The 14,657-nt window shown below is 44.1% G+C and overlaps 1 protein-coding gene across 1 annotated transcript in view; it reads left to right on the forward strand.

Moving 5' to 3' along the window:
* The window catches only part of ZNF804B (zinc finger protein 804B), a 408,332-nt gene that overhangs the window by 377,397 nt on the left and 16,278 nt on the right, over positions 1-14,657 (forward strand). Inside the window, exon 3 of the mRNA XM_088478665.1 lies at positions 5,282-5,412. Within this exon, the coding sequence (XP_088334791.1) occupies positions 5,282-5,412 (131 nt within the window). The remainder of the gene's footprint in view (positions 1-5,281; positions 5,413-14,657) is intronic.

Consider the following 14,657-nt stretch of genomic DNA (forward strand, 5'->3'; position numbering starts at 1 on the left):
GCATATACAGGACCAGCGATCACAGTAAGCCATTAGATGTGGCAGTAGGGCCATCCTGCCTGAGCTGAGTGTTTTTATTTCACTATGCTAGATCATGGGAGCAATAGGGGAGTCTGGGGGAGCAGCAGAAGAACCTAGCACTGCCCTGGACATATATGTACATATTTGTCTCCTTATGCACTGCATAACAGTATTAATAATTAACTATAGATGGTCCATAGAAGTGCAACCCTAACAGTGCATGCACAGGTGTATTGATCCACAGGTGGTGCTAATTATTTAATTTGTGAGGAGAACATGCAGCACTAATAAAATTGTATCATATTACTATTTCTATTGTGTTTGTGGTGTGGACTGGGGAGGGGGTTTCCAGGCAACCAAAATCCCCCCTTCCCTATCCCTCCCCCTGTGTTTGCCAATGAGTGTATGAAGCTTGTGTGCCTGATGATGCTTCTCCCCATGCAGGTCACTGTAGCAAGTATTATATATGATTTGCCGAATACTGAGACAGGTGTCTGGATGTCCTGAAGAGGCAGCAGAGTAACACTGGAGTGAGGAACGGAAACACGACAAAGTATATATGCAGGAGGGCTGTCCCTGCATATGACCCGGGAGTCCCTATGCGCATGCGCGCCCATCGGCCCAAAGCATGCATGAGCCGCGCAAGTTTCCCTGTAAGAAGCCCATAGGTGTCTATTAGGTAATGCCATATACAGATGGCGTTGCCTATCAGGTCCAATCTCCTGGAAAACTTTGCATGGTGCATATGGAAAATGCGGTCAAACCCCGGAAAATGACATTTTCGGGGGTTTGACCACATTTTTAGCTTTGATGGATACCACCCTTTATCTCTCTGCAAGGCTTGATACATCTCCCCCTAAGTCTATGAGGCCTAGTCATCATCAGTCAATTGTCACAAAAGAAGGTGAAAAAGCACAGTTTCACCTGCAATTGTGACAATTAAGTATTCGGGCCATTCATAAAGAAGGTGAAGCAGGAGATATCACAGATACAGTATGTCCTACTTACCTTCTGTTTGCGGAATGGCCCGTTGAATTCATCAAGCTCCGAAAATATTATATTTTCAGAGCTTGACTGCGGGGGCATTCACCATCTTCAGATGGCGAATACTCACGCTTTAAGTTCGCAACCCATTCTTTCCTATGGGAAGAAGGGCCGGGTTGCGAGAAGGGATCCTTTCGGATCCCTTCCGCCCCTCTCCGGCTCCTTCTGCCGGACGTCGGGGCTCTTGTGTGCATGCGTGACCTGTAGGTCACGCATGCGCACCGCCATCACTGCTCCGACAGGAGCAGTGAAAAGATTCACTGCTCCAAAAAGGAGCAGTGAAGCCGCTCGCGGGGGCAGCTGATTTCACATCAGCTGCCACCGCGCCAGAGCAATGCTGAATTGCTCCGGCGGCCGCAGCGAGTTGGAATGTTAATTACACTGCACAACAATGAAAACGTTTCCGATGTGACAATAGTTTCTTCTAATTGATTTCAGCATGCAAAGAATGAATATGACATTTAAAACTCTCAGTTAACTCTGAGTTCCGAGATATAGCCCATTTATGACGATGTAGGGGTATTCCTAGTGATGTGGGCAGAATGGAGAGAATCTTACCAGCAATCTGCGTTCCGTGCAGAGGGGGCGGGCCCTAATGACCCAATTAAATGAATCAGTTATTTGTCCCCTCCCCTATTCAAATATATGCGATTCACGGGATTATCCACACAAGATAACTGTGGTGCACTAAGTGACAAGCATAGTGAGCGATTCCACCAAGACATTTCAGCAATGGAACAAAGATATCAGGGTAGGTGATCACTACTGTTGGACAGTGACAAGAGATGCCCCAGAAGAGGAGTACAAGCGACAAGCAAAGAGAAAGCACCCCCATGAATAGGCCACTATATTAGATAGTACTTTCCTATGCTGTATATTTGTTTCGTATGCTGTATGTTTGTTTCGTTTTGTGTTCTTATTTGTGATTGATTGAATTAAAACAACTGTTATTTATTTTCTATCAAGAAATAACAGATTATTTTAAAATAGCTTTTCACTATGACTATATTACTAATGTACATACAGTACAGGTCGAGTCTCCCATATCCAAAATGCTTGGGACCAGGGGTATTTTGGATAACGGAATATTCCGAATTTTGGAATAATTGCATACCATAATGAAATATCTTGGGAATAGGACCCAAATATACACACAGCCTGCAGATAATTTTATACAATATATTCAATAATTTTGTGGCTCAAACAAAGTTTGTGTACAGAAATGAAATTCATTTATGTTTCATATACACCTTATACACACAGCCTGGAGGTAATTTTATACAATATTTTTAATAATTTGTGCCTTAGACAAAGTTTGTGTACATTGAACCAACAAATATCAAAGGTTTCATTATCTCAGACATGCCAAAAAAATTCTGTTTTTCGGAATATTCCGTATTTCGGAATATTTGGATATGGGAGACTCAACCTGTATAGTGCAAGTAGTGTAGCTCAAAAAATAGAGCTAGTAAAAACATTCTGAAATCATTTTAGTTTTTCTTAACCTCAAATTAGTAATGTATGACTATTTTTAGAAAGGAAACAGATTAAAAGTTTTAATTTGTTGTACAGTGTTATCGGGGTCCGATAATGTGTGTTAATGTGTGTAATTTCTCCTCATTAGCATGTTAGGAATGTACAGTAAATATGAAGACTGTTTTTATAAACTTTTGAATGAAATGTTTTCTGTCATATAAAGTTGCCAGTTTTAATTTTAACAAACTCTATTTATAATGTTAGACATATTTTATTGCAGTCTAGTGCAGTTCTCTTAAGAAACTCTCTTCAAATTGATTATATTACCAAAACAATGCTTCAGGCTTCTTACGCCTGGCATGCAAAATTATATATAATTTAGTCTCAATTGACATGCCGAAACAAAATGCCACAGAGCAGATTGCCTCTAAACATGAATATCTGTACTGCCGCATCAATTCAATTACAATTAATGTTTTTGTTTCTTTATTTTTCTAAAATATTTGACCACATATTTGTCTGTATTTTAATGCAGTGTATTCCAGTATGATTTGTATTTTTTTTTTTTATAAAATGATAATAATATAAATAAGTCACTGCTAATGTGGAATATATGCAGTAGAGATTTGTTGCCCTGATTTGCCGGGAAGATATGCCTAAAAATTCAAATATTGCTGAGATGTTTTGGTCCTCATTAATAGAAGTGAATACCCGATGAATGTGCTAAATTAAATTCAGAAACTTTTATCTTTTACCTTAGGGCCTGATTCAGAGCCGCTCGTAAGCGGCCGCTCGTTCGTTCCAAGCGATGTTTGCACAACTGCGCATGCGTACGGATCGTAATACGCATGCGCAAACTAGTCAGTGCGGCCAAAAATCGTTTGTTCGCTAAATAGCGAATGCCTGCTATTTTGAGTGACAGGAGGAGGCGTATGTGGGTGGTAACAGGGGAAGGTGCTTGACAACGGGGAGTGGAGATCAGAACGCAGGCGTGCTTAAAGGTCAAAATGGGCGTTTTATGGGTGTGCATAATTAATACAGCAGCGTCATTGACCACGTCACTGGGTTATTTTATAGTCAGAACTGCTCGCAAGATTGTGGTAGGAAAAACCAACCACAAGAATAGCGAGCAGTTCATACGCTGGTCGATGTACTCGATTAATCTAATAAAAAGCGGACATGACGTAGGATGCGAGCGGCCAGGGGGCGTAGTTTTCCAAAAAACGACCGCATGTTTTGTACGCTCATTCAGACCTAGAGGCGTGAACAGGCCGCAAAGAGCGAACGGTTCATTTGAATAGCCACCCCTTTTTTCTGAACGAGCGAGCGCAAATAGCGTCCGTCTCTGAATCAGGCCCTTAATCTTGAAAATGATTGACAAAAGTAATAAAAATAAATAAATATATATTATGTTTTTCAGACGATAAGATACCAAATTGGTTTTTAAAAGTTTATGCACCTTATGGTGTAAAGCAGGGATGGGGAACCTCGTGCCCGGGGGCCGTATCAGGCCCTCGTAATCATTTTGTCTGGCCCTCTGAGCTTTTTTCTGCTAGCCTCATCTGGCTAGCATCCTTAGGGCACTTCAGATGGTCACACTGCTGCCCTTCAGCTCCACGGAGTATCCACAGGATGCTCCATGCATTGCTATAATCACAATTGTTTGTGGCCACACCCCTGTGTGACGACATGTGCAGGGGGCGTGGCCTGCACCTGGCCCGCAAATAATGTTATATGTATCAAAATGGCCCTCGGCAGAAAAAAGGTTCCCCACCCCTGGTGTAACGGTACAGCAGCACTGCATAGTTATAATGGCAATGTTGCCTTCTCCCAATCCAGTATTTCAGTCTCGATTGGCAGAGTTACTGCAATAATAATAATAATAATAATAATAATAATAATATAAAGTAGGGCTTGTTACTTTGCTTGCTTCCAGATCCACTTGCCTGCAAGTGGTTAGAAGACAAAATTAATTAACTTTAATCCCCAGCATCTTCCAATCATCCAATCCCAGCTGCAGATTGAAGTTACTGTTGCATGGTTTGGGTGCTTCATATATGATGGTGAATTATGTAATAGGGTTTTCTGAGGACCCGGACTCGGCACTAATTGAATTGCAAGTGGTATTACAGAGTGAGTGAACTCCTGTGATGATGGCTCGTCCACTATGGAGCTCCTGGGTAGGAATGATCAATGACCATTGATGTTCTGTAACCTTCAATGGTTTCCTCCTAATTGTAAATGGCTTGACCATCTATGGGGAGGTCTGATACCAAAATCCCACCACTTGTATGTGTTACACATGCATGGCCAAAGTTGCTGTTCTTTTATACAAGTGCAGACCAAAACCATTAATGGTTTCCCACCCAACGGTTAAAAACCATTGACCATCAACCAATGGTTAATCCATTGATGGTCATACCTACTCTTTTGGTCATGTGTAGGGCGGCAAAACAAGCTTCAGAACTACTTAACTGTGGGATTTCCTGTGCAAGTATCATCCACTGAAAAATCAAGTGGGCTTCACAGTGCACGTACTGGTCCCCTAATATATAGCCCAAAAGGTATTAAAAGCACCTGTGCTAGCCCCTATCATGCTCAAAGGAGCAGAACTGCGGCCTCTGGAGCACCTTTAAAGAAGAATTAGACATTTTTAATACAGGCTTAATAATTTAAACTTGAATAAGTTACATGTCGCAATATACAGCTAACAAACCGTTATATGTTTTTTCTCCCTTAGCGATTAAAAGAACTGAAACAAAGAGAATTTGCTCGAAATGTGGCTTCAAAGTCATGGAAAGATGAAAAAAAGCAGGAGAAAGCACTCAAAAGGCTTCATCAGCTCGCAGAGCTACGCAAGCAGCCAGACTGGTAAGACTTTAAATGAGGAGGCTTTGAATACGATGCTGCTGAAAGCTCTATAAAACAATGAAGCTTGATTGCAGTGTTTTTTACATTTATTTATTTTTTTGCACTTATGGGATAATTAAGTTATGTCACAAGTAATTTCCATACAGACTAAGTGACATAACATGATTTAGCTCAATATATCCTTTGCAATTAAAGCCGCATTCAGAAATCCTGTCGCTGCTCAACAAATATAGGAGGAGTCTGGGTACAGCGTGTAACAGAAATACTACCATGCCTAAATTAACCCACGCTTACCATTGACCACAGCTTATGTACCTGGCATATATGTATTAAGCGATTAATTGGCCCACTGGACTGCTAAGACATATGGGGAATGGGATCTCATAGAGATTACTATCCCCATGTGCCATAATGATAGACAGAGATCTCAAGCCCTTAACCCTTTCTCTGTTTAGGAGGTGACAAGTAGCCATTACCCCTCATGTAGGAGCTATTGGATACACTACCTGACACTTCTTTGAAACCTGTACTGTCTATGGGTTTTGGACAAATTCCTTCCTACTGCCACCTTTCCAACTACTCACTATCTGCAGCTACATCCAGCATTTGGTATATAGCCATGAGCATTGTGCAGATCTCTGGGTAACAATCTCCATTAATTTTGGGTTCTTGGACATGCTATTTGGCCAGAGTCTGTTCCACTGCTATCAGTTGTCCTAGTCTTTAGCTTCACTGATGTACTTCCCAACCTGCTGTCATACTGGTGTATCACCTCTTCCCCATCTACACGCCTGTCTGATCGTATCTCTCCAGTAGGTTAACCCCTCCGCTGTCTGCTTTTTATCACCCATATAGGTTAACACCTTCAGCTCCCTTGTTTCAGCACCCCTGTGCTGCCCTTACCTTAGTCTCTCTGATGTGCTAGGCACTTTCCTCTTCCCTTGTGTTAACCCCTGTTGTACTCAATGATTTGCAGGAATGTACTAACCCCATTTGTTCTCCTGTCTGCTCTACTATTGCTGCATCTGCTCTTCCCTTCCCTGTAGTGTAACCGTTCTTCTGTGCGCTCTTCTCATCCCCTGTGCGCTTCCCCTCCAGGGAGACGTGTACATAGTAACTGGTAGGGTCTCCATGCTATGTGTAAAGTAGGATTCTCTGTCCAGTCTCTGTAATGTGGCTGCTGGGGCTCCCCATGAGGGGCACAGCACGTGAGACACCTCTGTCATCTAAAGGTGCACCTAGGTTTCTGGAGAGCTAGACAAATCTCAAGAGGTGATCTGTACAAAAAACTCAATGAAGCCCAATTTCCTACTACTTTAGAAACACTCCTTCCCTTAAATTAAACTTCTCCGTGTCTCTCCAAAAACACAGGTTAGCCATCCTCATTTATGGCTAAACTATATTATGAGAGTTCGGGGACTTCGATACTGTCTTTATTACTTGTGGCACCTATGTGTGTGTGAAGACTATTGTAAGAATGGACAAAGAGCATCTAGAAATGTGCTTCTTAGATGCAAGTTGCAAAGTGTGTCCCGTTAGAGTCAGTCTCAGATAGAAATGTTGTACACAGCAAGGAACGCCCCTAATAATATTTTCTCTACATCCCTTTATCTCATTTCACTAAGCCTTCTTATCAAAGAACACCCTTATTCTGCCATTCTTCACCCATTTGTCTAAGTATATACTGTACAGTAGGTCATTGTTACCACAGTTGGACCGGCAATCTGGCAAATGACTAGATTACCAGATGACTGGTCCGGCCGCTTAAACACCTAGCTCCACCACCCGGTGCCCTGCTTGGCCAGCATGCCTAGATGGGGCAATGCGTGAGGCCACGCCCCAGTAATGCATGGTCACACCCCCTTTTCATGTACGTGCACGCCTATGGCATGTGCATGGGAGAGAATGCTGGGGATGAACTTTAGTCCTCGTCTGTTCCTGATTTTTAGTAAATGCTACTGCAAATCTTTTCAGTAAAGCTGCTGATCTACTACATGTCTGCTTGTGTAGGTGTTTCTCTGTAAATAGATCTTTGCCCAACAGAGGAATGCATTCAGCTTCCTGGCAGTAGGTGTAGGAACTTAAAATTAGATTGAACCTGACTCTCCAAAAGTGCCACACAGAAAGTGCCTCCCCTGATATCTTGTGTCTTGGTACTGTACCTTAGGACAAACTTTTGAGGGAATATAGAGATTGGGGTGGATATTTGAAGACACATTGCCATTCTTTTTCCAAGAACAATTTTATTTAATTAGTAGGACCTATCTGAGTTTGATAGACCCCAATATACTGTCACTCTGGATTGATTTAACCACCTTATCAGTGTTTATATGATTAATCAAGCCTTCGGCTGCTGTTACACCCTATTTCACAGTTATAGATTTGCTGACAAGGCCTCAGCTATTGAAGGATTTGTAGCATGAATCATGTTAAAAGAAAGGCTCTTATAAAGGTTTTTGTTTCCACTTATGCATACCTTCCCAAGCCATGTGTTCTCCAACAAGACTATCCTGAAGGACTGAGGCCTTTGGTTTACATTAGCCAAAGTCTGGCCAAGCTAGAAGTACCATCCATTGTACTGTATAAATGGAAAGTGTGAGCACTCAAGAGCTACACCTATAAACCTTAGATGTCACAGAAGTAGATAAGGAGTATTGTCATGATCCTGCACTCAAGAAAGGAGAGATAAGCCTTCAGTTTTTTTGTTCCCTGGGTATGCTCATTGTGTATTTCTACTGGGGTCATATTTATCCTAAGTCCCTGAGCAATGGCAGATTTCCCACTAGGCACGTGAGGCATATACCTGATGCTACCCACTGGGCTGGCACAGCATGCCGGCCTTCCCCTCCCTCAGCTCAGCTTTGAACCCTCTGGCCCTGTCTGTCATGAAGGAGATGGAACCAGAGCCACCTGCCTTCATGCAGACCCACTCAGTAGCTGTGACAGGTGGCGTGGAATAGACACAGCCTGGTTCTAGCTCCATCCCTATCATGATGGCTGGATCAGCAGCTGCTCTAATGCAAGGGAAAGGGGGGGGTGATAATGTTGTGCCTAGGGATGGCATGACCCTTAAATATCTAGACACAGATGTGCATCTGAGTCTGTATACGAAGCACAACAGAATTTTCCATAAAAAAAGCCGCAACCACTGCATCGTAGCAGATTCAGGCTCAGTCGCACACAGATATACAAGTGCTATATAATATCAAATTAATCAGTGTAGTCTCATGAAACATCACATTGTGACTGATGCATTTTAGGGCGAAAAAAAAAAAATGCTTGGCACAAGTCGAGTTGCAAAGGGCCTGGCGTGCTCAGAAGGGCAGTTTTTCTGGAAAAATAGCTTCAGGAACTGTGGGTGGAGCTACTGGGAGTGGAGCTATAAAAACAATTATATATACAGTATACGGTGTATATATATATATATGTATATATATATATACACACTGTAGTGGAGAAAAGAAAACACTCAAAAGGGACTTTAAAATAATAAAATAAAAATGATCTTATGGATAATACATTTTGGCTCAGGACATTACATCATAGTTAATGAGAGGTTTAGGAACTGACTTCCTGCTTGTTCCTACTGAAAAATAGCACTAGCCATAGGGCCTGATTCAGCGAGGAACGCAGTTCATAATACGCAAGCACTCGGCCGATTGTTGCATACTGCGCAAGCATATGCATTGCAGTGTGCGAACTAGCCACTGCGATAGGGACTGAGACCCATCGCAGAGTAATTGACAGGAAGTGCCTAAGTGCCGTTTGTGGATGGTAACGGGGGGGGGGTTGTCGGGCAAACGCATGCGTGCCCCAGTGCGTTTCAACAGCGTTGCAGGGACGTGCATAAATTTTCCATTGCAATGCCCTACACAGTCTGAGGCCTAATAGCGTGCGATGAAGTTAGCAATTTCTGAGTAAGGTCAGAGCGTGTGCAAGTGTGCGTGAGGCTGTGATGGTACTCTATTGTACCGATGTTTTCTCAGTCTTGCTAAACATTACGGATGTGTGTAAGGTAAAGTGGGCGTCCTTGTGTAGTGCAGCGGCGGCATAGTGATCGCAATAGATAGCATACTATCGCAGTTGAACTGCGTGTGTAATCGCTATTGCATTTTCAGTTGCGTTCCCTGCTGAATAAGGCCCTGTGTGCACGAGGAGACGTGTGTGTGTGTATGTATTAGGGATTGGCGTCGGACCATTTTTGCTGGATTTGGATTTGGCTCTGATTCGTCGTCCGGCTTTGGATTTGGATTTGCCAAACCTGCCGTGACTGGTTTTGGATTTGGATTTTTTACAAAAATTGCCAACAAAAGATAAAATCACATAATTTGGATTTTTTTTGTTCCTAGAGTATTATTAACCTCTATAACAGAAATTTCCAGTCATTTACAGTCAGTTTAGACCCCTCACAGCTCACAAAATTGTTTACACCATTATTGGCCAAAGGTTGCAATTTGTGCCTTTTTTTTTTTGTTCCTAGAGTATTATTAACCTCAATAACATTAAATTCCAGACATTTACAGTCAATTTAGACCCCTCACAGCTCACAAAATTGTTTTTACCATTATTGGCCAAAGATTGCAATGAGCTGGCTGGTTACTAAGCGACAGAGCAGCGGCACAGACACCGCAGTTTAAAAGCACATCTATGACACATTGCCACACAGCAGTGGCAGAAATGAAAGGTAGAGCAAGATGGAATTGTCCTTGGGCCCAGTGGGGTACAGCCAGTAGAGTCACAGTACTTTACACAGTGGGCTACGGCACAAGGAGTCACAGTGCTTGTATACACAGAGGGCTATTGCCCAAGGAGTCACGGTGCTTATATACACAGAGGGCTATTGCCCAAGGAGTCACGGTGCTTATATACACAGAGGGCTATTGCCCAAGGAGTCACGGTACTTATACACACAGAGGGCTATTGCCCAAGGAGTCACGGTGCTTATATACACAGAGGGCTATTGCCCAAGGAGTCACGGTGCTTATACACACAGAGGGCTATTGCCCAAGGAGTCACGGTGCTTATACACAGAGGGCTATTGCCCAAGGAGTCACGGTGCTTATACACACAGAGGGCTATTGCCCAAGGAGTCACGGTACTTATACACACAGAGGGCTATTGCCCAAGGAGTCACGGTGCTTATACACACAGAGGGCTATTGCCCAAGGAATCTTAGTGCTTATACACATAGAGGGCTATTGCCCAAGGAGTCACGGTGCTTATACACACAGAGGGCTATTGCCCAAGGAATCATAGTGCTTATACACACAGAGGGCTATTGCCCAAGGAGTCATGGTGCTTATACACACAGAGGGCTATTGCCCAAGGAGTCACGGTGCTTATATACACAGAGGGCTATTGCCCAAGGAGTCACGGTGCTTATACACACAGAGGGCTATTGCCCAAGGAGTCACGGTGCTTATACACACAGAGGGCTATTGCCCAAGGAGTCACGGTGCTTATACACACAGAGGGCTATTGCCCAAGGAGTCACGGTGCTTATACACACAGAGGGCTATTGCCCAAGGAATCACAGTGCTTATACACACAGAGGGCTATTGCCCAAGGAGTCACGGTGCTTATACACACAGAGGGCTATTGCCCAAGGAATCTTAGTGCTTATACACACAGAGGGCTATTGCCCAAGGAATCACAGTGCTTATACACACAGAGGGCTATTGCCCAAGGAATCTCAGTGCTTATACACACAAAGGGCTACTTATTAACTTTTAATAATATTTTTTTCCTTTTTTTATACTTTTAAAAAAATATATATTATTTTTACTTTTTCTTTACACTGGAGCACTTAATCAGTAGCAGAGTAGCGCAGCATACATTCAGCATGCAGTCTGACCCCCACACAGTCACTTAAGAGTTAACACAGCACAGCCACTGGAGTCTGAAATCAGAACACAGGCTACTACAGCGACTTTAGCAGAACAGAGTAGCAGAGTAGTGCAGCGTACATCAGTGTGTAGTGTGCCCCCACAGTCACTTACAGTATTATTACAGCACAGCTTCTCGTCACTCATCTGGACACAGCCACTTCTAAGTTCTAACGCAGAGCAGTGCACAGCGTGCGAGTAACAGTGAAATGGCGTGGAGTCCCTGGCACTGCGCCTTATATAGAAACTGAACGTCATCCAAGTCTTGCGAGAATCCGACGTCGGGAGGATGACGTTCGGCCTCGAAGTGGGATCCGAGTCAGGAGGGAACATCCGAGCTGCGGCTTGGGTGAACTGGGATCCACTATGTTCGGAGCGGTTCGGTTTCCACAGAATCCGAACCGCTCATCCCTACCTCTTATACGTTACACTACAATAGAGCCACTTATACACATTACGCCTCAGAAGAGCCCTTTATACACGCTACGCCACACAGTAGTACCCCTTATACATATTACACTACTGTAGAGTCACTTATACACATTACGCTACAGAAGAGCCGCTTATACATGTTACACTACAGTAGAACCACTTATACACATTATGCCACAGAAGAGCCCCTTATACACATTATACCACTGTAGATCTCATCCTCCTCCTCCTCATCCCTCAGTCCCTTCCCTGCACTGCACCAGCACAGAAACACAGGGTTATATAGTAGTCAACACAGCGCAAAGCAATCAGTTGGGCACAGCAGAGGATCTCTGACATCAGGGGCTCTATAGGGGGAAGGGGAAACTCAGGGGGGTACAAGGTTGGGGGGACATTTAAAGGGGCACAGGGTAGGGGGGATGCTCAAGGGGGCACAGGGTTGGGGAGGATGCTCAAGAAGGCATGCAGTAAGGGGGGGACACTCAGGGGAGCACAGGTTATGGGGGACACTGAAAGGGCACAGGATGGGGGAGGGGAGCTCAGGGTGACACAGGGTAAGGAGGGGGCATTCAGTGGGCACAGGATTGGGGAGGGGAGCTCAGGTTAGGAGAGACAGAACCCCCTAATGCCAGCATCTCCTGTCAGCCCACCCCCTGCTTTCTCACCTCAGGCACTGGCAGGCTCTCCTCGGGTAGACGCACATCCTGAATGGCGCTCGCTCCCTTCTCCCCTTGGGTGCAGCCTGGGCATGGATGTCGGGGCCAGAAAGTGGGGGGCAGTGACAGCACTCAGCTTCTGTCTGCAAGATCCAATCAGTGGCTGCCAGCATGCTAACAGGCCGCTGGTTGGACAGCCATTCTCAGCCTACCAGTGGCCTGTTACCATAGTAGGGGCCGCTGATTGGAGGAAGCTTTCTGAACTAAAACACAGAGATACGAAGCCGGGATCTCTGTATTTTTGCTTGTTTTCGGATCCGAGCTGGGACTCGGAGCAGCTCGGATTTCCTAAAATCCGAAAAGCTCATCTCTAGTATGTATATATAATTTTTTTTCTTCAATTAATATAAATCATAAATCACTCAGCTATTACACTCCAAACTGTATTCCAAAAAATCAGGGAATGTTAGTTCCACATTCTGTAATAAGCTGACCAACTGCGTCAAAGACTTCCCATCTGGCCTGTCCTACACTGGGCCTGATTCAGAGTCGGACGCTCTGAAAGAGCGCTCGCTCTGAAACAGGGCGTTTTTTGTTTTTTTTTGTGCGGCCTCCTGGCCGCTGACATGGCTGAGGGTGACCACCCACAGCTATTGTGAGCGGCCAGGTGGTTGTCGCGATGGTCTAGACCATCGGGCTTGCGACGAGACCCTTGCGGTAGGGTCTCGTTGCCGCAAGCCCCAGTGGAGTTCCTGCTCTAATAGAGCAGGAAGTCTACCTACTGACATCACGAGTGATGTCAGTAGGGCCGCCCACAAACGCAGGAACGCCTCTGTTTGCCCAGCCACCCCCACGCCCCGCCTTCCAAATGGGGCGAGCTGTCGATCAACATCGACAGCTGCCCCTTTTGGATGCGAGTGCCGTATCAAGTGCTTTTTGCGCTCGCTATGGGGCTCGCGCACACGCAGTGTGCACGCCGCCCGTGCGCACTGCCTAACAATCGACCCGCTTGCGAGCGGGTCTGAATCAGGCCCACTGTTCATCAGAGAACATGAAAATATTCTGCTCAGGTCCCTAACACTCTGGGGTTCACATCTGGGACGCAGGGCACCCCAAAAGACAGCCCAGCCAAAGACCTCCCCAGGGCATCACACGAAAAAAAGAGTGACAGTGAAGTGTTATAAAGTAACAGGTCTGTAAAAGTAGCTAATAAGTAACTAATAAGTGTTAAAATGGTAATAAAGGTAAAATATGTGTGAAAATATACATGAATAATAAACAAACCTGAAGGTGATATACAAAGTGACTGTGTATTAAGTGGTGATGCCCTGAAGTGGTGATGCTCTTCAGGGCATTGCCACTTAATACACATAGGGGGGTATTCAATTTTGGAGTGAAAAGTCAGTGCTGGACTTTTCGCTCCACATTGGATGTTTTACGGGGATAAAGTATTGGGTGCACGCCCACTTTATCCCCGTATTCAATTTGAAAGCTGCGAAAATGGGACCCGGCGGAAAGGTAAGTATCGAAAAAAAAATTTGAATTTTCGGGAAAGCCTCCAGGGACCCCCCTAATGATGTCCTGACATGGGGGATCATTATGGGTACCCCCATTTTGGCCAAGCGGAAGTTAAGTATGGTTTTTAAATAGCCGGGGCAGATGTTTTTTCCCGACAGGGAAGAAGGGGTGAAGAAAAGCATTTAGCTTTTTTTTTTTACAAAAAAAAAGCTAGGTGCATCAAATTTGGGGTACATGAAAATGGGTGCAAGCATATATTTAAGTCCCTAAGGTGCATTTTTAAAATTCTTCAAAAATGCACCTGCCGCTACCATCCGCATTCTTTAAAACACCTGCCGCATACTTGGGAACCCCTCCAGAATTTATTTTGTTAGTTTAAAACTTGTTCCCCATATTTTTTTTTTTAACCCCAAAATGTAACTTATTTTTTGGGGTGTCCCTATTTTTTCTTTTTTACTTTTTTTGTCACGGTTCATTTTTAAGGACCATTCCCAGGGGTGCAGGCTATTTTTTTTAAGCCTGCACCCCTAAACCCCAATTCTGCACTTTTTTTCGCCTGCTAAAGGCTGGTGAAAAATTATCCCCGTTTTTTTACATTGACTTTTCGCACCAGCGAAAAGTCAATGTAAGTGAATACGGGGATATCGGAAATAGGCAAAAATTACTGACTTTTTGCCCAATATTGAATATGGCCCATAGTCACTTTGTATATCACCTTCATGTTTGTTTATTATTCATGTATTTTTTCACACAT

Source organism: Taudactylus pleione, unplaced genomic scaffold (assembly GCF_031769625.1).
Source record: "Taudactylus pleione unplaced genomic scaffold, aTauple2 ptg000216l, whole genome shotgun sequence".
NCBI lineage: Eukaryota > Metazoa > Chordata > Amphibia > Anura > Myobatrachidae > Taudactylus > Taudactylus pleione.